The 26,142-nt window shown below is 38.7% G+C and overlaps 1 protein-coding gene across 2 annotated transcripts in view; it reads right to left on the bottom strand.

Annotated features, from left to right (window-relative positions):
- llgl2 (LLGL scribble cell polarity complex component 2) overlaps window positions 1-26,142 on the bottom strand; it is a 50,232-nt gene that overhangs the window by 23,192 nt on the left and 898 nt on the right. For both annotated transcript variants that reach the window (XM_041815531.1, XM_041815532.1), the window contains exons 2-5: window positions 6,896-7,015; window positions 3,833-3,930; window positions 1,324-1,405; window positions 1,081-1,196 (exon numbers count right to left, since the gene is read on the bottom strand). In XM_041815531.1, coding sequence (XP_041671465.1) covers window positions 1,081-1,196; window positions 1,324-1,405; window positions 3,833-3,930; window positions 6,896-6,970 — 371 coding nt within the window. In that variant the 5' untranslated portion in view covers window positions 6,971-7,015. The remainder of the gene's footprint in view (window positions 1-1,080; window positions 1,197-1,323; window positions 1,406-3,832; window positions 3,931-6,895; window positions 7,016-26,142) is intronic.

Raw genomic sequence — 26,142 nt, 5'->3', positions numbered from 1 at the left:
AGAAGGGATGACAGATCAACTAAGGTTTGTATCAAGTAGGAATGCACTTGATGATTACACTTTTTACTTTTTTAATCTAAAGAAATCTTCTAGTTTGGTGAATAAAACATCATAAAACATCAGACATATAAATTTGAGAAAATTGTCAAAGCGTTTTTTTAAATTTTTTTCTTGCAGTCAAAGGAGTATGCAAGTAATTTATTTAGTTTGAACTAAATGCCCAAATCCAAAACAATCAAAATTGTTCCAATCATAAAGGGATGGTTATGCATAATAGCATAAATATTAGGCTACATTCAGTTCTGGTATACAGTATGCTTCACTTACAAACCCCAGTTAAAAAAATATGGAACATTGTGTAAAATGTGACCAAAACCAGAATACACTAATTTACCAATCATTTTAACCTAATTAGATGCCTGCAACATGTTCCAAAAAAGTTGAAACAGGTGCATATTTTCACCTTTTCTTCCAACAACAGCCTACATCTGGGGACTGCAGACACTAAAAGTTGAAAGGAATTTCTTCCCATTCTTGCTTGATGTACATCTTGAGTCCCTCAACAGTGCAGGGTTTTCTTCTCTTTCCTTTGCTAAAATTCAGAATGTGTGTATAATTCCAAAAACAATTAAGTTTGTGAGTTTTGACATTTTATATCTTGTCTTTGTGCTAAATTTAATTGAATATAGGTTAGAAAAGTTTTGCAAATCATTGGCTTTTATGCCCAAACTTTTATAAATTACAAACCCAAAGATACGTGCCTTGATGAAGCTGCATTTACATTTAAATGATTCCAATAACTAAGAAGCCACAGGAGCCTGAAAACTGACCAAAAAAAGACTGCAGTAGAGGGTCTATAAACCAAAATATGCAGCCAGCTGCCACAGTGTGAACTTCCATGTCAGCCTGCTTCACTTTGATAGCTTTTAAGTACTGTGAATTGTAAACCCAGAATCGCAGATTTTCGGGGGGAAACTTTAGTTGAATTGCTGATAAAATCGCTGTGTTTATTTAAAGGCTCCTGCTCAACAAAATGTCAAGCAAAAAGATAAAGTGTATGCGTGCGTCTGCATATTTTACCCAGGTGGTCCAGTGAGTGAGAAGCGTCCTATCTCCAGCAGCTCAGACAGTCCCTTGTGGGCTCTTAAAGTCCACATGTGCAGACTGTTATCATCCAGCAGAGTCACCAGTTCAACCTAAACAAAGGATACAATCAATCATTTCTGTCCGAAAGGCTTTTAAAGGCAGACAAAGACTTTTCTGCTGCATGAAGCCCTGCTAATTTAAAAAGCAGAACTGCTGAGTGTGTTCGCTGTACTGTACCTGGTGGGGGAGGAAGTGCACCTGCGTGACAGCTGCATTTTCATCATGTAGACCCATGAACTCCACACCTGGAGCCCCATATCTGACCACTGGTTAAGGACAACTCATTTGTGACAAACATTTCAAGCATAAAATTAATGGAGGTATTAAGACCTTTAGTGTAACACAGATTAAACAGAGTTACTCAGAGAGCCGGGTGTGTGTGTCAAGGTGAAAGTCTGAGCAATGAACCGCTGATTTCACAGGCTGATCAAAGTGAAAATGTGTCTGCTAACGGCCTTTCTGTGAGCTGACAGTGCTCACAACCTCAGCTTCAGAGCACTTCTCAAAAGCGCTTACTGTTGCTAGGCTAAGTTAACTTCTACTTCTCTGTGATGTCTGTTTTTAGATAGCTCCTTGAGCTTAAATCTCCTTTATTCAATGAAACACCAAGATTTAAATAATGAACAGAAAATCTTTCCACGCATTAGCAGCTGCTCTAGATGTTGATATTTAACCTTAAAAAGACAGATCAAACTGTTGTTGGCAAAAATGAAATCAGAAATCCATCTTTTCTTGATTTGGTCAGTGAGTTGAACCTTGTTTTTTAAACAGAGAACTCTGTAAGAGCAGGAACAAAAAAAAAAGCTGCTGTCACTGAGGTAATTTTGCTCTCAGTACATCAGGGCTACAAAGGCAGAAAATATTTACATTAAAAACAGGCACTTCCAATACAAAAATGCCATGAATAGACCAACTAGATGTCAAAATCAAGCCACAGCAGTTTCACATGTACTGGGGGGGCAAAAAATGTGGAGACAAGTGGAGAGAAACACAGATTAAACTCAGATGTCTGGCATAAAGGAAAAAATGTCTTAATGTACCACAAGATGTTAGAATAGAAATGAAAAAAAGCACAACTACAGAATGATTAAAAAGAAAACAAAGTTGACCAACAAGAATATTTTTCTGTCAGTCTGTAGTTGTTCATAATCGCTCATGTCTTGCAGAGCTGACTTATGTTCTTGCAGCTGGATGGGCAGTGCATTAAGCCTTAATACAAAAATGCACACCTGACAAACCCAAGTGTTCCGTGTCCTATGAATGTCCTAAACATGCACAAAGCACAAACCAGTATGTGTACAGAGATCTTTATGACTGGAGTAATCATTTAGTATACAGGTGCATCTCTAAACATTAGAATACCATGAAAAAGTTCATTTTTCCCTGTGATTTAATTCAAGAAGTTCAAACTTCCATATAATCAAGATTCATCTCATAAAAAGTGAAATATTCCAATACTTTTTTGTTTTAATGTTGATGATTACAGCTTACAGCTCACAAAAATCCACTGTCTGAAAATATAAGAATATATAAAAACAATACAAAAGGATTTATAATAAGGAAATATTGACCTTCTGGAAACTTATGCTCATTTATACACCCAGTAATTGGTCGGGGCTCCTTCTGCACAAATTACTGCATCAATGTGATGTGGATAGATTTAGCCGATCAGTCCGTGGCACTGCTGGGGGGTTATGAAGCCCAGGGCGCTCTGATAGCAGCCTTCAGCTCATCTGAGACATGAGAACTCACAGAAACTGACTTCAGAAGAAAAACAATATGGACAAACAACATCATCAACTGGCTGTCCTGGTGTGTGTTATGTTTTGTAGCAAATAAATGAGGAAAAATATGGGAAACATCCTACCTGAAAGAGGGCACAGTTGTGTTTATGTGCAGCCCTAGAAGTCCTTTTGCTCAGTATGAGCTTATGTAAGACTAATACTTGTCTTCTGGTGACAAACTATCAAAATAAGTGGAGAAGATGCAAGCTGCCGCTGGCTAACTTTGGGCTCGATCCTCATGCCACAAAATTTCATCACTGTGTACAAAAACGAACATAGACTATGGACAGAGGCTCTTAATTTTCCATCATCTACAAGTGTTAATGCGCAGACTGCTAAAGCAGCTGCAGGGCTGCTGCTGTATATCTGACCCTGACCTCACCATGGAGAAACAGTCTGTCCCTCAAAGACTGATTTAAGTGTCACATTATCAAATCTTTCAGAGACTGCTCTGTTCTCTGACCCTGCCTGAGGCATCTTGTACTCATGAGATTCATTCACAGATTTTCCTTTATGCGGGTGTTCTTGTGTCCTTTTTCCTGAACAATCTGCTGCTTTGTACAAATGGATAACAAGAATGAAAGAGGCCAGTGGAGTTATAAAAACCAGTGTGTGTGTCTCTGTGTCAATGGAGAAAGTGTACTGACTGGCTCCGCTGCACTGTCAATGAGAATAATGGAGCAAAAAGGCCGTGGCGTCACGGACTCCATTGTCTGAGAATGCCAGGCAGCGTTGAGCAACAGCGTGGGAAAATGAAATACCTGAAGCAGGTGCCCATGCGAACCGCAGACGAGGCTTTAGCAGCCTCACAGCAGCTCATTAGCACTGCGTGCCTCAAGTTCAAACATGATGCTGGGATTCCTGGCTGATCACTGTTTACACACCGGCTGAGTGAAGGATACAGTTTGATGGCTCCGGAGCGTGTGCCGATGGCGAGCAGCTGCAGGGAGGGACTGTAGCTCAGAGCGCTGGGCTGGTGGGGGAATCCATGCTCCACCGTCTGAGGAGGAGATAGAGGAGGAGATGAGGGAGGGTGAGACTGAGCTGTGACAGCAGAAACAATGACAGGATGGAGACGAGAGGCTGCAGACAAAAACACTGAAGATAACAGCAGGTGGACTAGAAATAGGAAGAAGTGCAGATAACATAGAAACATGAATCCTGTTGTCTCAAACTAAACCTCTGACACTTATTCTGGAGCTTATCAAGAGATACAGATGTGCTCTGCTGAGGGACTTGTTTAGTTCACTGACAAATAACAAATCAGGATAAAAATATATTTTGTCACTATAAAAAGCACAAGACGTTTTACCCCAGCAGGCTGAAATCTTCAGTACTTTATTCAGCAGTTTTTGCTTTTAAAGCTTGGTTAATGATGATTCTGAGCTAATTGTGCTAACACCACTTTGAACACTGTGCAATAAGACTGCTTGCCAACAACCTTAAACTACTAGCCCTTCCAAAAATTTAAAATTTCCCTTTGTGGGACTAATAAAGGAACATCTCATCTTTAATGTCAGCACTGTCCGGGTTCTTAGACAAACACAAGGCAAATAGTTTAATGCCTTGTCCAGGAACTGTGTCTTTACTAACTTTACTGCCACTCCCAGTTAATTTAGTCTAATGTGTGCAGTTTGCTAAGCTAATAGCAACAACAAGAACCAGGATTCATCACTGATCTGAAGACCAGGATTTAGAGTGAAACGGAATAAAATGGGTCAAAAGCAGCAGAATAGCCACATGTTGGTAAAGGATGTGTAGCCAGACTGAGAAATTGCTCACGTTTCCATCATCACTGTAATACAAAAACGTGCTATGAATTCATTGCAAATGATTTCTGAGAGGACTGAATTAAGAAAAAAATAAAACACTTAGAACTTTGGTAGATGAAAATATTTTAATCTCTGTGCACATGGTTTCTTGGAGCACTGGTTCTCAATTGATCTATCTTCAGGACTCCAAAAAGCTCCCATTTCAATCATTTATTAGAAACCAATTGTTGTTTCCAGCCAACATGCTCTTTTCAGACTCTTCATCTCCTTCAGACTTGCTTTCAGTTTGCAAAAAAAATCCACATGAAAGCCAAGCAGTCAGAGTGACTATCTGGTTGTTGGTCATCTCTCTTACTGAGGCCCTTCTCCCCCGATTGCTCACTTTGGCTCGATGACCAGCTCTTGGAAGAGGCCTGGTTGGGCCAAACTTCTTCCACTTAGATAATTATGGAGGCTACTGTACTCTTGGGAACCTTCAGTGCAGAAGACATCGTTTATAGCCTTCCCCAGATCTGTGCCTCGCATCAAGCCTGTGTCTGAGCTCTGCAGGCAGTTCCTTTGACCTCACAGCTTGGTTTCTGCTCTGACATGCACTGTCAGCTGTGAGGCCCTTTTATAGAGAGGTTTGTGCCTCTGCAGATGAAGTTCAATCAATTTAAAATACCATAGGTGAACTCCAATCAAGGTGTAGAAACATCTCAGCAAAAAATCAAGCGAAATGGGAGGAACCTGAACTAAATTTCAAGTATTGTTGCAAAGGGTCTGAAGACCTACGTCAATGTAATATTTCAGGTTTTTATTTCATATAAATTAAAAAAAATCTATAATTCTGTTTTCACTTTGTCATTATCGGGTACTGAATGTAGATTAATGCGAGGAAAAAAGAATTGAAATGACTGTAGCATAAGGCTGTAGAATAACAAAACTGAAAAAAGTGAAGGGGGTCTGAATAATTTCTGAATTCACTGTATGTCCACTTAGGGCTTCTGGATTTTATTGACTACAATCTGTCTCTGGGCACAAGTTCAAAGAGATCCAGCTCCTACTGATTACATGAATCAGACTTTGGGGTCAAGCATGCTTGGATCTGGACCTAGGATCCCAACGTGAAACCACTCTTAACCGAGCCAAACTGTAGGCATGGTTTTATTAACTGTGCACACAGATTGTAAATCAGCAGATTATAAACCAGTTAAAAGGCCTTGTACACACGGAGAAGAAAAAGGTTATATTTCCTTTTTTGTTCTGGAAAAGTTTTCCGTAAATATAAGGTTGTTTTAGGAAAAGTCTGCGTAAGCATGGAACCAATGAAAACGACTGAAAATGCTGTAGTATATATGTCAAGCCTGTACATGGCGCTGTATTGCTGCCACAGAAATGCACCAAAAGAGAGAAGATAACAGAAAACTGCCACAAACTTTCTTCTAGTTGCCCTTCTGGTTGTTCTTCACATTGGTTTTAAGAACATCTGGTTGATGCTGTTCTCAGTGGTTGTAAAAGAGCATCAGATTCTATTGTAAAAGCCATATAAAGCTCAGTAGCATCTGCAGCTAGAACACAACCTGTAATCAGCCATTGTTGTTTTGGTTCGACATGTGCATGCGGCGTTAGTGTGCTACGCTATGTGCGACGTTATCATTTCAAGATAGATGCGGTTGGCTGTCCACATGGAGACGAAACGGTACGCTAAGCGTTTACAGATTTATCACTCTGGTACCTGGTCACAAAAAGTAGCGTTTACAGCCTCCCAAAATGCCTTTTCCGTGTGGATTAAACTCTGATATGACAAAAAACTTTTGTGTATACTCCTGAATTCATCTCCGTGTGGACAGGACCTAAGCAGCACTGCAATGCAGAAAGACCAAGGAACTTCAGAGTGAATATGCACCTCACATATTTTCCAGATATTTTGCAGGTCTACTTTAAACTGTTGGTGAAAAAGGTGTCACTTTTCAGGTAAATAAACAAGGATGTAGTAAACAAACAAAAAAAATTCAATCGTGTGATTGCAAATGATCTATAGCCTTAAATCTTAGAGAATTTAAGACAGTTTAGTCTGTTTTTAGGATCTGCAGGTACCCTGTCTTTTGAACTAGTTTTTAAGACTTTTGTAATCATCATCAACAGTAACACAACTTTCAATGCGCTCTGGGTTACTTAAAAATGTCTAGACACTGAATCAGAGCTACTTGCCTTGTTGAACTGGAAGAGCTCCTGTTTGAGTCGATCTCGTTGGGACTCCTGGCCATGTCGCCTGAACCTCTTCATCCTGTCTCAGCACCAGCGTGGAGCCTGTGGGCCCGCTGACGCACACTGCAGGATGGAAACATAGAGCACAAGAGAAAAAAAGAGAGAAAAAACAAGGTTAAAATATCAATAATCATCTTCCACATCAAGCCATGATCATTTTTCATCCAGTTTTGGAAAGCATTTATCAAAAATCCTCATATGTGAACAAATCTGACGAGTGTATTGCTGTGATTTCATGTGGTTGTGTTGGTTAAGAAGCTGTGATGTATTAGCTCCTTCTTTGAGCCGACACAGAGATCAATTATTTTCTAAACAATCCAGATCAGATTAGTTCATCACTGATGCTGACTGTTCGAGAGCATTAATGACTCCACTACTGCCATTACTTTTAATCTCTTTGTTCAACTATTGCAGCCAGCTGAGACAGCAGAGGGAATGAATAAACAATAAAAGTGTGCATCATTATTGAAGATCAGGTTTTACTGCTGTGTTGGAGCTAAATGTGGGTCAGTGGAAAGTAGATGGAGAGCCCAAAGTGTATGGAGGCTCAGGTAGCTGCCTGTTTTCCCCAAAAAGACTGAAAAAGAAAAAAAAGGAATTCCACAGGTGGAATTTGGCACTTCGCCCAATGCTGTCAATGAGCCAACGTGCAGAAACACAGGGTCAGGAGTCCTAAGAAGCATGTGCCAGGTGATGAAAACACCTGTTGGACATACTGAGGATTTACAGAGAAGGACAGGGATGAAAAGAGGTGGGGAAATGCCTTAAAATGTCCCAATACTCACTCTCATGCAAATCCGTAAGAAAGGACAACATCACACTCATGATGTCATCTCAAACCACTGAACTACTCACACCTTTGTTTTTCATGAAGTTTTTCCTGGTAAACTGAAGGTATTCCAGTTTTCCTCATAAGCACAGGTATGTGCCCTGCCTACACTTGTCAAGAGACTGAGTCACAGTGACGTTTTCAAGCCATGATATGCACAACTCTGAGTAATTTCATCTTTACTATAATTGACCTAGAAAGGTAAAAAGAAGTGTTGACATCTGCTTAAGTCACTATGTTGTGAGAAATACGATAATCTATCAGGGCTCTGGACCCCTGAGCCCCCCTTGCTGATTGTGTTTTCCCCACTGGCTGATTACTATATGTGTGTATGTGTAATAGTCCTGTTCGAACAAACATCCTCAAAGAGAAAAGACGTTTTGATGATGAAAAGTTGCCAGTGCATTTGTTCCATTTACACAGTGTCACCTCCCCTTCTCTGTCTGTTTGTCAGAAACTTTTTTCATCTTTCTAAGAGGCCTACAAGGCTTTAGATACCAACATATGGATTTGAATTGACCACAGTTGCTCTCTCTGGTGTTTTCTCTGTAGGCATTGGTTACCTCTGTATTATAAGACAAGACTGTCTTGTGTCAGAACAAGAACAGAACTCAAAAAGTCTCCAAGATTTTGACATTTCTTTAGAGCTTGAGTAGAAAATATTTGTGAACATGGGTTTGATACACACGCCTTGCAATGCAAAATAGATAGGTTTTCTAAACTTGTTCTTTTAAATCCCTGAGGATATTATTCATCATTATATAAACAGTTTTAGAGGTAATCTGCTGTCTGAAGACTCCCCATTGTAGTGAGAGACTGACTCACTAAGCTCCATCATGTGAAGCAGCATGAAGGCCTCCAAGCCTGACTGTCTGTGCTGTGTCAGAGCAGACTCCGGCTCCTTGGCTCCTCCGCTCACCGACACTCAGCTATGTGAAAGAAAAGCAGCTCCAACCAGCAGATTGAGACAGGGCGACAGGAAAACTCATAATCACAGTCAGACACATGAGCCACAAGTATCACAAGTCCACGACAGAGGCATGCTCTGTGACTCACAGTTTTCCGTTGGAGGCAGCTCGTTATAGTCCACATTGAGGCGCTTCTGTTAATAGTTTAATATCAGCAAAGCTGCACTGACTCACATGTTTCCAACTGAAGCTTCCTTAAAGACAAACTCAGCACTTCTGAGCTAACGAAGACCCAATGGGATGCAAGCTATCCCTCTTGCTTACATTGAACCTAAAACTGACAGCCTCTGGTTGGTTGGTTGGTTGATTAGTTAGTCAATGAATTCTATTCTGGCCAAAATCTAATTGGTTGGACAATCATACAGAGAGTGACAGAGAGGTAGATAGATACAGAAAGAGAGGGTGAAGGGGGTGGAGAGGTATGGTGGGGGCTTGCAGTGGTGATTCTAGAGAAGCACTGATGCATGCATTGATGTAATATTGGCAGATACCAAACCTGTTTAAAAACAGAGGCCATTGGTCTAATTATGTGGTATAAACAGATATCAGTTACCAGTATTTATCCGTTATGTCCAATCAGTTTAATTCAGGCATTTGTAGCTAGCTGCTGCAGTGTGAACTTCTGCAGCTACTTTGAATTTTATTTTTAGCCTTAAGATTAAAATGCCTTTAAGTTTAAGTCACATTTCAGTAATTTTCACTCGTGAAAATTTAAGGCTAGTTTTAGTCAATTAAAGGTCCTTACATTTTATTTTTATTTTTAGTCAAAACGATTTTACTCATTTAATCAGCCATATTGTAAAAATAGTGTAGCTGTAAAACTTATAAAGATGCTTTATAAATACTTAAATAATTTTAAAATAAACTGAGAAAAATACTAACATACCTTGAATGCTCTTTACCTTAAATCTCTGCCTGTCTTTTAAAGACAGAAAAACTAGCTTGGATTTTTAATGTCTTAAAGTCCAAAATTCCAGCAGTGGTACTTAGGTCTTCTTTTAGTCTTTGTGATGAAAACTACACTTACTTTTTGTCCAGTGTTAATTTTGACAGCTTTCCAAAAGTCCTTACATTTAAGTCAAACTTGTTGTCCAAAAATTCATTCTCTTTGCCTGAATCTGATTCCAAATCATACTTGTGTTCTCTGCACCCTGCAAAACCTGGGATCTTCGCTTTCTACAGCTGAAAGGCAGAAGAGCTACAGGTGTCATGTGTTTTAAGGGAGTTACCCACAGTGGAGAAATATTATGGATTCTGAATGTCTGATGAAAACTCTGTTACATTTTTGTCCTGTTTTAGTCTCATTTTTGTCATCAAAGATCTAAGTTTTTCTAGTCTTAGTCGTATCTTTCTCATGGAAAAAAGGTATTCAATGACCATGTTTAGTCCAGTGTTAATTTTGGCAGCTATTTTTAAGTTTAGTCTTAGTCTTTAGATGAAATGTCTTTTAGTTTTAGACACATTTCAGTCATTTCTACCCTTTTTAGTTTTAGTCCAAAAAAACTCATTTTCGTCTTTACTTTTAGTCCAAGTATTTTAGCATTATGTTAGTGTGCTCTATACACCCTGCCAAACCTGGGGTCCCTGCTTTCTACAACTGAGAGAAAGAATAGCTATAGATGCATCGTTTTTTGACAGATTTACCCAGAGTGGAGAAATATCAGATTTTGAATGTCCGACAAAACTGCTTTACATTTTAGTCAAGTTTTAGTCATCTTGACGAAAACTAAACTTTTTTTTCCCCAGTTTTAGTCATCACACACAACTGTTTTTGTTAGTCTTAGTCTAGTTTTGGATATGGAAAAAAAGGCTGCTGACAAACATTTTCAGTCACTGTTTTTAGACAATGAAATTAACACTGGTTTGGTCATAGATCTAGTCAACAAAATGAACATTGTTTTTGTCAGAATATTTATCATCTAAGGTCTATTTTCAGCTAGTATTTGTCTCGTCTTCCTCAGTCTCATCCAACATTTTTGGCCAAAGTTATATTTGAGGAAATTAACACCGAGCTGCTGAATCAAATTATTTTTTACGTTGCATATGAAGCCATTTGTTAGACAAACCCTAATCAGTTTTTATGGTCAAACAAGAGAGAAAATGCTGGCATAGTAAGAGCCTTACACCAAAAGAATTCATGAAAAAACATTGGTATCTGCACTGGCTAGACTGTCTGTAAGTAATTCAGAGAAAATGAAGTTTTTTTTGTACATGTTTCACAACTGTTATGCTTTACAGAACTTATAAACATGCTGAGACCTCAGTTTAGTTGTGCAGGAAAGCGCAGGAGTTTGTTTCATTAATGCTGTAGTTACACTTGGACTGCCTCCTCTTCCCACTGCCACAGCCTCAACCTTCCTGCCAGTTTTATTCACAGCACAGCAAATACAAACATTTTGAGTCTGTTTATTATCTCAGAAATAAAAATGCATAAGTAAATTTTAGTGTCTGTTAAAGATATAGAGCAGAGAACGCAGACAGCAATGTCTTCTGATCCCGAAGTCTTTCTTTATGTTATCTTATGTTCACCTCAGTAAGAAAACCGGCATTTCATGCTGTCATGACACTATTTGTTTAAACAATTAATTGTAGTTATTTTCTATGCAATTCTAGATTGTTATTCTGCAGGATCATGACAAGTATATGAACAAAGACCGTTGCATGTTGGCTGGCTGTGTTCGGAATTATGACATTACAACATAATGAGGTTGAAATACTTATTATACTGCCAAAAACTTATTTTTGTTTATTCTTAATTTAATTTAGACAACCAGGAGGCTGCAATGGGGATGGTGTCAATGACTGGGTTGATCTAGCTTGCAATAAGATCATTTTTTCTTTTTTTTTAAACAACCAATCGGTTGGTCGTTGTGCGGGTGAAATTTCGGTTGATCAAGTTTTTCTTTGGTTGACTACAGCCTGAGTGATATCCAAAGGATAGTACAATAATCCATTTTTCTCTATCTGCATGTAAACAAGCTGAGTCACTCTTGTCAGTTCAAGCACTGAGCTTGTCACCAATCAGCCAATTACAGCTCTCCCTAGTTTAATAGGAGCAATCAAGTTTATCTACAAGTATCAGGCCTGTTGTTATAGTAGCTCATAAGCCTGTAGTCCTTGTAGAGACTCAGAGTGAGACGGTCACAGGAGGAGCAGTGGAGCAGAAAGAGGGAGCTCAAAGCTGTAAGCTCTGCTGACAAAGGCAGGGTGGGAGGTCTGCTTCACAAACACAACGGCTTCTAAGGACTACGGGAGGAATCTGCTGATGGAAAAGGAGAGAAGGACTACAACCCTCACATATGCACACATGTAAACGGCGAAAGACACAACCAGCATGGAAAGCTTCAGGTTCATCCTTGAAGATCTTCCACATTCTACATGTTCAGTGAGAGCCTTTCTCTGCTGACTTCAGACAGCCTAATCCCACTGTTGTTTTTCTCCCACCAGATTAATTGTGGCCTTTCAAGTAACCTGACAGACATTAGAGCACAAATTACCCATTCATTAAAGGCACTCGAGTATTATTTCTACCCCAGCTACTTATCAGGGGCCAGTTCTGGGAATGAACATCACAATTACATGAACTGAGGTGATGTTTAAGGCTGTTCGTTCAGACAGCTAGATTAACCTCCTCCTCTGCTCCCTCTGCAACATTTTACAGCTGACTGTGGCTAAAAAGAAAAAATGGACAATCAACCAGCATTCTGTCTGACATAAAAGGTATCTGAGGATGCTTCTGATTTGTGTTGGCCTAACTGTGGCCATCATTGTTCATTATTTCTGTGTTTTGGGAAAACCCAGCTGTCAGGTACCATAGACACTACGCTTCCCCCTCCTTCCACTGCATTTTAGGCAGTAAGCTTGAGAATAAAAGTAGCCCTGCTGTCTTACACCTTTGGGTGTTAAGCTACCTTCACCTATGTTAAAGTCTGATACTTCTTAACTTCACCTATGTTAAAGTCTGATACTTCTTAACTGGAAGGAGAGAAAATCAAAATGTTTAACTTAAATAATGTAAATAACTTGGAAACAACATCTCTTTAACGCGACAAGAAGATGCAGGATGTTTGCCCTGAAGCGGCGCTGAGAGTCTCTGTGCCCTCTGTCACAGCATCAACTGCCTTGGTCTGTTTAATTTACTAATCAGCAAATACAAGTATGAAGTCCCTTTATCATCTCATTAGAATGCACACATAAGCGTTAGTGTCCGTTACTGACAGATGTATCTTTAAGTCCTGACTAGCAGACTTTTTTTCCACTTCCCCTCAGGAAATAAACACTGCATCCTTTCTGATATATGCTCGTAAATAACACAGGGCAGGCTAGAAGAAGCAAGTATTGGTATGGTTAGTGTTAGGAATTAATCCAAATATCTGAGAATATTCTGTAGGCTATATGATGTTTAATAGTTGTCATGCTGTGATCGGGGAAATTATGATTAAAGAATAAGTTCAACTTTTTAACTCAAACTCTACTCAGCTAATACCCCTTCTGTCAAAAATGTTTGGCTCTTTTGTCCTTCCACCAGACAACAGAAAAGTACTGATAGTATTGATAAGGGCTCCGACTGATCAGGAGCTTTTTTGGTTGAAAATATGACTTGTATTTCTGTTCTTTTCTCTGGTAACTTTTTCTTTCCTTTGAAACATAAAAAATAACAGGTACTGTGTGGTTTAAATCCCGTGGTATCAGAATAGTATCGAAGTATTTTGATGGACCATATTAAAAGAGTACCTTTGTGTGTGCATATTTAGTGAGGTTTTTATGCTTATTTGTAACATGTAAATATTTTAATCTTCATACAAACAAAATTTGATTTATAGTGTATTCTTTATATCTTAAATTTTGATTTCTTCTCATCCTTAGTATAAATAAGGACTCAGGTTGTAAAGGAGTCTTGGTAAGGCTATCGATATCAATAAAAATTATCGATCCCCACCCATATTCATGGCGCTCAGCTGTTGTTTGGATATGAAATAAAACATGAATTATGTTGTTTGTAACTTTATATGACACATAGCTGATAACATTGAACAGAAACAGACCCACAAAGGTAGATATATCAGATTTGAGACTGACCAAATTTAATTTAAAGCACTCTCACCCCTGACTGTTTACCTTCCCAAAATTCTGCACACTCACAAGAGCATGGGTTCATTTATAGTGCCAAGACAGAAGACTACGTTGTTATTCTAACAGGGAAGTGGCTGTTAGTTTTAGGCTCATCAGGAGAACAATGGCGGGTCAGAAGTGAACGTCACAAAAACCAGTTTCAGGGCTGCAGTGAAACGGTGTCATGCCCTACTTTACCATCACATATGGATTTTTTTTAACAGGAATTTCACTTGGCCGAAGAGCAAAGAGCACATGCAGAGAAAAAAAAAGAGTAAATAACATGAAGCAAATGTTAGATCAATTGCCACGTTGTTTGCTTTACAGTGAGCTCATCTCTTGGCGAGTTAAGGTCGCATGTAGTATTTACATATGATAACAAATTAAACTGCCTTATTGACTGTTCTCACAAAGTCACATTCATCTAAACAGAGTGCCTTACATGTGCCGTCTCTCCAATAAATGTGTTCACTCTCACCTAATGAGATGCCATTTGTTATCTTTCATCCCTCGGTTCAGTGAGGTCATCAAATTCCCAGCATATCAAGCAAGCCATCTGAGTTGAGAAGGGAGTCAGTGGAGGGAAAAAAGTGCACAAACATGCCTGAACTCGACGATAACAAGCTCCAGAGAAGTGGCTGGACCAGCAGAGCTGCTACATGGACCATGTCTCTCAGCGACATAGCTAGCATAGCGCCTCTGAGTAAGAATGAACGGCCAGGAAATGCCTGGCATCCAAAACATTCTACTTATGGACTTATGCAATCAACAGCTATGCCAGAACTTGCTGCGAGACAGGAAAAAAGGTGTGCAGAAAACAAGCCCCTCCCCGAATTTATCTGATCAACACATCAAGTTTAAGTATAAGCAGTCAGGTGCAGTAATGGTGTCAAATATGCAGCAATAAGAGAAAGCACATTTACAGAGGTGGAGCACAACCTGTCTGACAGCTGTTAATGGACTCTGTGAACAGACCATGTGTGAGAGACAGCTCTTTTACACACTTCTGCTTCAGGCTGTCTCTCACCTTTGATTCAGTCTTTTAATATAGACTGACTGGGATTTGTTGGAATTAAATAATGCGCTTATATCCCAGAGGAATTTTATTGAAAATGCTGGTAAAGGGGTTTTCAAAATTGTGGACAAATCTAAGCTTTTTAATGCTGCACATTTTAAAACAAAATAGATATAATTTAATTAGCAAGGGTATTGAAACAAATGCACACAGTTTAGACTGTGTGAACTAGGTAGACTGGGTGTCTAGAACTTCTATTTTTGTTGCCTTTGTACTGAAACATCTATCCTTAGTGTTTGATTTTTTACAAGACCATATCAAAGAGAAAAATTCTGAATCATGAGCACTCCCATACCAATAACCAATGAGCTGTAAATAACTGAAACACAATGTAATCTTTTCCGAGATCAGATATTGTACATGCAGTTTTGGTTTTCATCAAGCATGAGGCATGTCACAGTGCTAAAATCCACATCATGGTTTGTTCTTAAATTTTACATCAATCTATTTTTCATTTATCTACTTATTTTGTAGTCTGATAGTGATGCCAGTGAACCCATCCACATGCTCACCACAGCTGTTTACAAAAACACAGCCTTTTTCCCCCATGCAGCACATGCGACCCTCATTCACAGTGTCTTTAAAAGGAATGATATTTACGCCTCTGTGACGTTTTGCTTTCACTATGAATGTCATGGAGGCGTAACAGGGAGACAAAGGGATTCCTCCTTCATGTCAGCTTTGGAGGTAGAAACAGAGGCCTTACAGAGGCAAGCACCGGATGCGCCGTGCTTTCTTATACTTCGGCAATGCCGTAAGCTGTCTGTGAGTTTGACAGAGTCAAATGAGATATTAAGAAGCAGTTGGGTAATTATTTCACATCAGCATGGCTGTAGGGAGATGCTGCAGTAGCTTTAGCACAGGGTGCTGACAGAGATAACGAAGAACATAAGTTTAAAAAGTGAATGCACTACTTATGAACCTTAATGATTAAAACAGCATTTGAGCATGAGTCTACTAATAGCCTTTTTTGTCCTGGCAGGTTTTATTGTCCTTACAAATCTCCTGCTATTTACTTTTAGTCATCAGCTTCCCTTATCTATAGCTTGAGTATAGCAACTATGATTTGGGAAAATAATATCTTTTTTCACCCCAATACTGTGATTGATTTAATATGTGATTATTCTACAATCCTCATCTTGAACATCTTTCAACAGACATAAGCAATAAATCATTCTATATTATAACAAAGAATAAGATAGATTAAACTATGGCTCTAATTGTAATTATTGAATTCATTTTGCAAATTCAATGTGAATTGTTACTTTGAAGGGAGAGATTATTTCGTGTCATTCCCATTTTGATCAAGAAAAAAAAATAAAGGATTTTTGTGAACCGTTCTAAAAGAATGACATTTGAACATATTTATGTGTAGCGCACAAAATCTCCTGAAAAAAAAAAAAAAATCAAACTGGTACTTTGACTTACATTTCAGTTTAAAGGAATAGCGCACCATCTTTGATTTAAAAATTGCAGTAAAACATATTGAAGTTTATTCAAAACCTTGGCAAATTTCCCAGCCCAAACAGCAACTGTTAACTATCCAACCTCATTTAACATACAAGCTAACAAGTGCAAGGGCATTTTATAATTGAATGTTTTTCTGTGAACGATCAGCACAACACCTTTCCGCTCAATCATTTATTTAGCAGATTTTTTTATGAAATGGAAGGCAGGTTTAAGTTAGTTAATAATAATGCTGAGGATTCAGGAATTCGGTTTCTTATATGCAGCCCCTCCAGGTAATGCATGTGTAGAGAGACTAAGTTTCAAATCCTATGATGTGGAATCATTTTGAAGGGACAGAGCATGTGATATAAATATCACTGCACTCAAACTAAATTTATCCAGTATGCTGGTTAACATCTGCAGTGCCTTGCCAGCTGTGAAGTTGGCAGCCTTGAAGTGAATCTCCAATCACTAAAGGAATTACAAACTGGGATGTAAAGAATGCAAATTACAGTGCACCAAGCACGGGCAATTATAAAGCAGAGCAAGTTGATATTACTATGTCTGAAAACTGGCCCAGGTGTGACAGAACCTCTGCAGAAATCTAAATTCTCTTTCTCTCTCTTTCTCTCTCTCTCTGCAGCCTGACACTTTTCTGTGATCAGGAGCTCTACATCATTGAGCTATTCTTGGTTGTGGTCGGGGCAATGACTCCTCCAAGTCAGCATCAGATGTGTGCTGTGGGTTATGGTGTCATTTGTGTCAGGTCTGAGCAGTGAGTGAGGAAGAAAGGGGGGCGTTTTGATGGTGTGACATTCAGGCCTAATATTTACAACTGAGAATGTGGCTCAAACGACAGCACAAAGGAAGAAGAAAGAGGAGTCAGTCATAGTCTCAACAGCAGACATTAAGGAGATGCTTCCTTCCACAAACAAAACAGGAACGAGATCTTGTCAGTTTTGGGTGTGTCTGGCAGGATAGCATATCCCCACCAACTCGTTCTGTCTTTCCTGTAATCAAAACCACAGAGAGGCAGAGAGGAGGGGGCTGATCAGGAGCACAGCATTTATGAGTCAAGCTCATATTGCTGAAAGAACCTCATTAATCCATATTATCATAATAGAATGACTCTATGTAATATATGTAAACAACACAAGAGAGAAGTGTTTAACAAAAAAGCACAATTCATTACATTGGCCAGAGGTGTAACATGACTTCTGATCAAGTTATTAACGCTTTGTAATGGCTTCAGATGCACTGATTTATCTTGTTAAGACCAAGAACAAGTACTTCTGGGAATTTACCGGTACCAAGTACTAATATAAATACAATTAAGTGAGTACAGTCAGTGGTTTATTTTCATCAGACGTTCCTCATCCTTCCTCTTGCCAGGTGTAGCCGTGCACAGTTTGTAGTCTGCATTACTTCTCTCTTCCTCATTACTGTTACAACTCCACCTACATGCTAAAAGAATGAGGAGCTATCATTATGCAGTAAATTTAAACAGGGAAGAGTACTGGCAATTTTTGAACAGACTGAGTGAGTACCCAGGCTTTGTGTCTGCACTGGTACCAATACTGTTATTAGTATCCGTGCATCCCTTGTCATGACACCTTTGGGCGCACTCACATTAGGCAATCTGTAGTTGTATCCTGCTAAAGCCATTTGACTCCCTCCCCATGCAAAACAAAACTGTCAAGCCAGAGTTAGCTATAAAGCTAATTTTCATCTGTGTATTCATTGAAAACTGTCGTTTAAGGCAGTAAAATAGCAACGCATTGCTATGATATCTGATCTGACAGCGGGTTTATTTCAGCGGACCTTGGATCAGTGTGTTTACTTCACAGAGTCCAGTGAGAGAGCGAGCAAGCAAGCAAATGAGAGGGAGAGGTTCCTTAGGGAGATTTATCCCTCACCAGAACTCCTAGTCTGGAGCCTCATCATCATGAAATCATTTGATAGTTTGGCATAACAATTTAGTAATAATGAGGGGTTAAATCAGTCGGGAGACAGTCTGGGAGATCCAGTTAGTGCAACTGCAGAATCATACATCTTGTCCTGAGTGCATGCAACATGATTGTGTCTCAGCAACAAAATCAGATTAATTACATTGATCCCCATTTTGGTGTCCTGACTGTGCAAAAGCGATGTAACGCTTTTAGCGAGATGTCTTTCCCCTGTCATTCAGTGCCTATTTTCCTCTCTATCACTTGTGTTGCAGTAGGGAAGGAGCAAAGAAAGGTGGAGATGACAAGGTACCAGGAGTGTCGGACATGAATATTTCCATGATTCCGTTCACTCTCATTCAACCGAGCTTGTTAGTTTGATTTAAAAAGTTGGAATAGGTGTGCATTTATAATATCTGCATCTGTGTATGAAATGTATGTTTGAAACCTGTGTGTGTATGCAGAGGCAAAACTATGCAGCTCAAAGTTGTCAATGGCTCATCAATATTAAGTGCTGCATTTTTATTTGTCTTAATTCAAAATAAAAGCGGTAGGTTTTGTTTTGTTTTTTTTACAAGGGAAGTCTGAAATTTACCAGGCAGATACTTTAATTTTTAATGGCTGCAGTGTGGACAGTGTGTCTGACACTCAGACTGCTGCTAGGACACGGTTATAGACTGTATGCATGTTACCAGTGCCGATTATGTTTACATCATTTCCTACCTCAGGAGATGCTCCCCGACTCCAATCCAACAAAGATGGTCTCCAACTGTGAGGTGTATGTGTGAACAACCAGATCCGGAGGATTTGGGAGGTAGTGCGCGTGTATTTATCTTGAAATTTTCCTTGTGTGTATGTGAATATGGTAGTGTAGAAGCACAAGGTAGTGTCTATGAGCATCTATTTCCAGTCACCCTCTCGCTGCCTTTCCAGGGTTTCTTCCTCCATTGGTTGTACCCTGAAAGTCTCTCCTCCCGCAGCTGTAAGGAGACCTTTCAGCTGCTGTTCAGGCATTTGTTTCAGGGTAATCTAAGCATCAGTTTCAAGGGATCCTTCAGCAATTGTTTTAGTACTCTCCCCACTTTTCATTGCTGTTTTAAGGTCTTCCTTTCTGGGTGTGTCCATTTTAGGGTACACTTGAGTGCCTGTTTCATTCAACTTTAATGTGTGGTTGAAATGGATTTGGGTGAAAACTCAGGGCACAAAAACTGCTTGGGTAAGTTCAAGGAAACATTTTTTGGATAACATCAAGACACATCATGTTGTAGGTTTAAAAATTACCATATTAAGTCTATTTTCATTATTCTTAAAGCCTCAGCCCCTAAGTGAAAATCTACTGTTGTTTGACTCGTTTATCGCTTCATGATACCATCCCAGTTAGAATTATTGATCTTTCCTCTAAGTCACCTGACTATCCAAATGTTGGACCGTTGCTCTTGGCCACTAATTTTTCCACAGATTGAATCACTTGGTGTTGACTGTAAGTATCTTTTGAAGATGCCAGAGAAATAGGCTCGAGAATGAGAGGGTAGAAGTTAAAATCAGACGAGTCAGGGCATAAATTTTTGGATCAGTTAGCATTTCAAATTACTGCTTTCTTTGGACTTTATTTGTTCGTGTTTTCTTGTGGAGGAGGGAGTGTTTAAACGAACATTAATGCATTTGTTTTCCCCAGAAAACACTTATTCAAACATACAAGAAAACGTGAGGACAACTACTTCAAGTTTTGTAATTGGATGAAAAAAATGGCACAAAAGATAAGAAAAACGATTTTTTGGGAAGCAAAATACTCTTCAAGGCATCCGCAGCCTTATCTGGCTGCTCTGCAGTGTCAGAGCGAAACATGTTGACTAGTGGACTCAGATTGAGCTGCTGTCTGTCACAAAGCACTTTGTTACACCAGCCTTGCATGTGTACCACAACTTAATATGCATGTTTAAACATGCGATGACAGTGATGCAAAGAGCCATAATATCGCAGATATTTTACAGGTGATACCAGCTTACTGCCACACACTAATAGATACTTGTTAAATTAATTTTCAAAACTCATTTTGGGCACTCAACCAATCTGGTTTGCGTTTCTGACAGAAGCCCCTTTTTCCCCTTAATTTGATGTTGTTGGGGGTTCCTCCACAGGTAACAAACATCTTTCAGATCAACAAAAATCTCTGCCTGGTAACAGGACTTCCAGGGCACCACAGACTTAACTTCAGATGGAGATGCACTTCAAAACAATCATGCTGATTTTTTGCCTGATTCCCCATTCTAAAAAAAAAGAAAAAAAAGTCATCAAAGGCCCAATTATCTGATAGTTCTAAAGACTATCTAGTTGATTTTTTCTTAGTTATCTGTGTTCTTCTGTTATGTCCACTCAAATTATAATTTTTTTTTTTTCACAGGGGAGAAAAAGTGACCTGTTGAACAAACTGATCCATTTATGGTTGAATGTGAGAAAGTATTGCCATACTATGAGTGTCATCTATGATTAGCTAATCGCTTGCCTTTGTTGAAAAAACACATTTGACAAGGAACTAAAAACATAATCTCAAATTAAAATGCAATCCTAATATTGGGAAAGAAAATCGCAATTAGATAATTTTCCCAAATTGTCAGCCTTAACTGTCCATCTGTTCAGAAGACCATTGGTTATTCAATATCTACAATCAGAAATTCTGTAGTGTAGTGGGCACACTGGGGACACCCACACAGGAACTCTATGGATGCCACGCGTAACAAAATAATCAGAAAGCAAGCTGACCAAAGGAGGAAGCACAACAAACTCAACCATGGCAATGATATTAAATGTGAAGCATAAAGTTCGATAGACATCAGAAATGGTGGAGCAACTTGATGTGTGGCAACAAGACCCATATTTATACAACATATCCTGAAAAAAAATACCACGATCCAACTGACAAGAAGAGGAACTGGACTACCATCACTACCTCAACAGATGTAGCAGGTACTCTAAAGGCATGTTTGACTAGTGAGATTTCAAGTTATGAGAGTTGAGGCTCTGGTTGTCAGTGAATAAATCTGTTAGTGTGTGGTAAACAGAGACAAAACTGATAAATCTGTCATTATTGGAGGTCATATGGCCTTTATTTTCTAATACATCCTTTTTAAAAAATGATTCTGTATTTGTCATTTAAAGAATCAAAAAGTGCTGACAATTTTAAAAATTACAATCAACTTCGAAAGAGAAGTGCATAAGAGGGGACTAATTCAATCAAAACTTAGAAGCAACCCCCTGCAAACTCACTGAAAAACCCTGAATAAATGATAAAGACAAAATTAAGGCACCTTTTTCTTTCGTCTCATGTTGATCATGGGGACGACCTAAAATTGTAAACACTTGTTGCTTAGATTTGACTTCATCATGACAAAATTTATGGTCCAATTCAGCAGACTGTGGCATGTTTCTTTCTGATATCCCTTAAGATAATCATTAATTCCTTGAGTACTTCCATGGAAAAGCAAGTTCAGAGTATTGCTGTGTAAATGCAATCTCGCTGTGAGCTCTGTCCCATATAAACACTGTAAAGTCTGATGAGTAAGAGAGCATTAATTAGATTTCTTTTTCCTATACCATTCCATTAAAAAAACCACAAGAAGAAAAAGCCTTCTTCTCCTGCCCTGTAATGTCTAGCACATTGAGAGAGGTGAAACAGGAATTGGGTTAACAGTTAACATGCTAAACACAGCGTGACAGTCTGAGCCGAGCGCTCTGTTTGAAGTTTACAGGCCAGGGTTGCCTCTTGGACATCACCTCAACCAGCGCAGGGTTACATAAATTACTCCTCCTGTTCAAAGTTCAAAACGAGGCAGCCTTTTAAGCAAGGCTGGCCAATATATCCAGTTTGTATGATATATCACCATACTTACAAATACAATATAGGGTACGACAATATAGTTTATATCTATGTAGTTTATGTTATCTCAGAAAATAGATGGCAGACCTAAGGCCCAGTAAAATGACCATTTACAGAAGGAACCTTTAACAGTAATATGCTTTATCACCACAGGTTAACCCATATGAAATGTTTAGTCTTAATGGAAAATAAGAGATTATCATTATATTAATCTAATATGAGGAGGATTTATATTATTAGATAAAAATCAAACAATGCTGATACCTGTTTGAACCACAGCAATTAAATATGTCCTAAACACCCCATTTTAGGCAATTTCTTGTTTTTAACCTGTTAAAAAGTCTAGCCAAACTCCTGCACACAGTCTTAACTGTACAGATGTGTTTGCAACATTCATAAAATGGGTAGAATACCACCCCACTTCCACTGTCTTTTCCCAAATGTTACCAATTTACTGGTAGTTGTTGAAATAATGGAGCATGTATCATTAGAAATGTTGACAACCTAAAAATACTAAATAAAAAGACCGTGATGTAGTGGTTAGCACTGCCGCCTCTACTTCCTCCCACAGTCTGAAGACATGCTCCATAGGCTGATTGGTGACTCAAAGGCCTGGTTCACACATAGACAGGTCTTGGCATTTCATACACCAACAGTGTTAAGGTCACTAAAAGGGTCCCGCTCTGGTTGATAAGAACACTGAAAATAAAATAGCCATTGCAAAAAACATTTGCATGTCAAGGACACTGTTGCTGTTGGTGAGTGAGCCGTTTCACCTGCACTGTGAAAGACACACTACTGTTGATATGGCGTGCTCTTTATGACATGAGGCAGTGTGTTTTAGTGCTTTTATGTGGACAAAGATGTTTTTGAGAGTGAAGAATGTCTGAAGGAGTTACTTTTGAAAGCAGAGGAGGAAAACCTGTTTCCAGAAATGCTTGCATACATGTGGACTAGGCCTAAAATACCCATAGGTATGAAAATTGTCATTCAGCCCTGTGACTGGCTGGTAACCAGGGTGTAACCTACTGATTGCCAATGGCAGCTGAAATTGGCTCTGTCCCTCTGCAACCCATAACCTTGTATGTTAACAGTTCATGGATGGATGGATAGATGGAACATATGGAAATGCTGACATGTTTTTATGTAAAATTAAGACAACGTGTAGGCATTTTTCAGCAATTTTTGATCGTTGGGAACAAAAAGCTGCCCAATATTGGGTGTACAGGACTTATTTTTTGTTGCTGTGGAATCAAACCGGTCTCTGTTTTGTAGGGATACACAATATCATCTGTATGATATCAGTATTAGTGGATATAAAATCATTGCAGATATTCACAACTGATATTTTGTCCAAAAAAATCTGCTTGTATCAGCTGTAAATTTTGGCCATAGGAACAAATGAGTTAGTGGACCTACATCAGCAAAGGTCTTTTTCTTTTTTCATCATCATTCCTTTCACTTCAAAGCGTTTTAAGGACAGAAATTTGTTAATTTGTTCATCTTCAAACTTTAAATTGTGTGTTTTAAAGCCTGAAATTTTAGGTTTTAACTTTATTTAAAGATCGATATCAGCTAAAATTTATTAGTAAATATCAGGATATACAATATCGGCAAAAATCCAATACTCTGCATCTCTACTTTTTGGTTTGATTTTTAAATAGAAACCTAATTAAAACAAGTGTATAATTCTTGTAATGTGTCAACCATTAGTTGTTTCTTAAAAAAAGTAGAGGTATAACTTGTGCTGTCATTGAGGTAAAACATATCAAGCCATGATTTTTGGTTCATATGAGTGCTGCAAAAATTGGTAATGTGCCATTGAGAGTATACGGGACAACACTGTGATCAGTGATTGCAATTACTATAAAATCCATAAATGGTATCATGAGTCTACTGGTTTCATTATCAAGGAAATGCAAAGAATAACAAAAGTTTTTAAGTATGTATTTCTCAACTCACAGCATTCAAATATAAGCATCATTACAAAAACAAAAAACCTGATTTTTCTACAGTCCTGCTTTCAAAATGAGTTTTTTTCAAAACATTTTTCCCTTTTTGAAAATAAAGCTCATTCTAAAAAGTGCAAAAGTCACACTATTGTAAACTTAAAGGCCTTTCTGCAGGCATTTACGTAAACATTTCAAACACCACTGAATACAAAAACAACTGCTGCCTTTAATGCTTTTATGTCATTGCACAGTCTAACTTTGCAAATTTAACTGCGATGAGATAGAATGTGCAGCACTAGTCCATATTCCCCAGCTCTACTTTGCTCTCACAGTCAAAATCGCTCCCTGTACTTTAAAACTAAGACAGAGGAAGAACAAACCCTGCTTCTTTTCAAACATCTCAAATGCACAGAAAACTCAGCAGGTGAGAGTTTCTCTTTGTGGTGGCCTACATTTGGGAGGGGCCGTTTGTTTTGCCTCCATAGTAGTTTCAGGTGGACTTTGCCATGCAGGTGGAATAGTACTGTGTTCACTGAGGACAAAGGCTTTTTGTTTGGCTGCTGCAGCAGGTGGAGTTACAAGGACACGGCCTTTGTGTCCTCCAGCGTTATCCTGTCCAAATTTATGTGACTTTTAGGCTGTTTGGGGTTTACTGACCGAGAAACATCTGTCCATCAGTTAAGCAAACTGTGAATCAAAAGGGCAGAATACTTATTTGTGATTGGAATAAACAAATCTAACAACTTCATCAAGGTCTCAAGACACCACAAAGTTTGTCACATCACCAGATTTTGAAAGTTTTAAAAAATTCAAACAGTACTGATATCTGTTTTAGTACTAAGATTGTCAAGTTTCAATACTTTGATTGCATGTACATTCAATGATTCAGTTATTGTTCCAATAAACAACAGTAATCAAAGGTGGACAGGCTGCAAACAACTACATCTATTTCAGAAGATAGACAAGTAGGAGAGGAATTTACCCATTAAAATAGGGACGCAAAGTTTGCATGCAATGTTTGACGCTTGAAAACAAGAATTATTCTAATATCTGGTGCCTTGGTATAACAACCCCAACCAACACCACAGCAATGTTTTTTTCCCTGTGAGAATTATTTCTGTAGTATTTTCCTGTAAAGCACTTAAGTATTTAACTTTTTTACATCTTTTCAAACTACAGAGTTACAACTTTGTCAAAGGGACAAAATGCTAGTTAGTCCTTGTAATTTTATGCCTTGTTTAGAATGTGTTGACATTGTGTAGTGACTGTGGCCGAAACAAGCCAAACCGGTGAAACAATCCTTCCTCATCCACCCCAAACACACCAGTTACTCATGCACAAACCAGACCGTTGACTCAAAGGGCTTACTAACATACCTGCTGGGGAGACACACCTTTCTCCTGCTATACATTTCCGTCATTATGCAACACGGCCCACAACTACTTCCACCTGGCTCAGCAACAAACCTCATGCTTACTATGATTCACTACCATTTGCAGTTTTGATCTTGACTCATGACCGGCGCTATTAAAGTTGGTATCATGACACTAAGATGTGTCCTCAAGTCTTGAATATTTTTGTCAGGATCTAAAGTTGACTGTAGAATTGCAACTAATTAGAAAGCCAGCGGTATTTAAGACTTTTAAAATATATTCTGGCCACATTTCCATACAAATGAGACAATAAGATGTTGGCAATGTTGTAGACTTACTAAAAAAAATATGTCTACTGTTTTTAAGGGTCCTTAGGGTATTTTGGTTATTAATATGACCCCCATTCAAGCTGCTTGAGCGCAATACAAACCTAAAAGCATTCATTAGGCAGCCTTATGACCAAATGGTCATATCAAGGGGCTTTGCTAAGTACTGAGGATGGGAAATATGATGAGTTTTTAGGATATATCAATACATTAGGGTAGCAAAATAATGCTATCATCAACAAGATAAAGGAAAACCCTCTCTTATCGCCAGTTGAGGCATATTTTA

Source organism: Cheilinus undulatus, linkage group 20, assembly GCF_018320785.1.
Source record: "Cheilinus undulatus linkage group 20, ASM1832078v1, whole genome shotgun sequence".
Classification (NCBI taxonomy): domain Eukaryota; kingdom Metazoa; phylum Chordata; class Actinopteri; order Labriformes; family Labridae; genus Cheilinus; species Cheilinus undulatus.
This window is presented reverse-complemented; position numbering and strand designations above follow the sequence as displayed.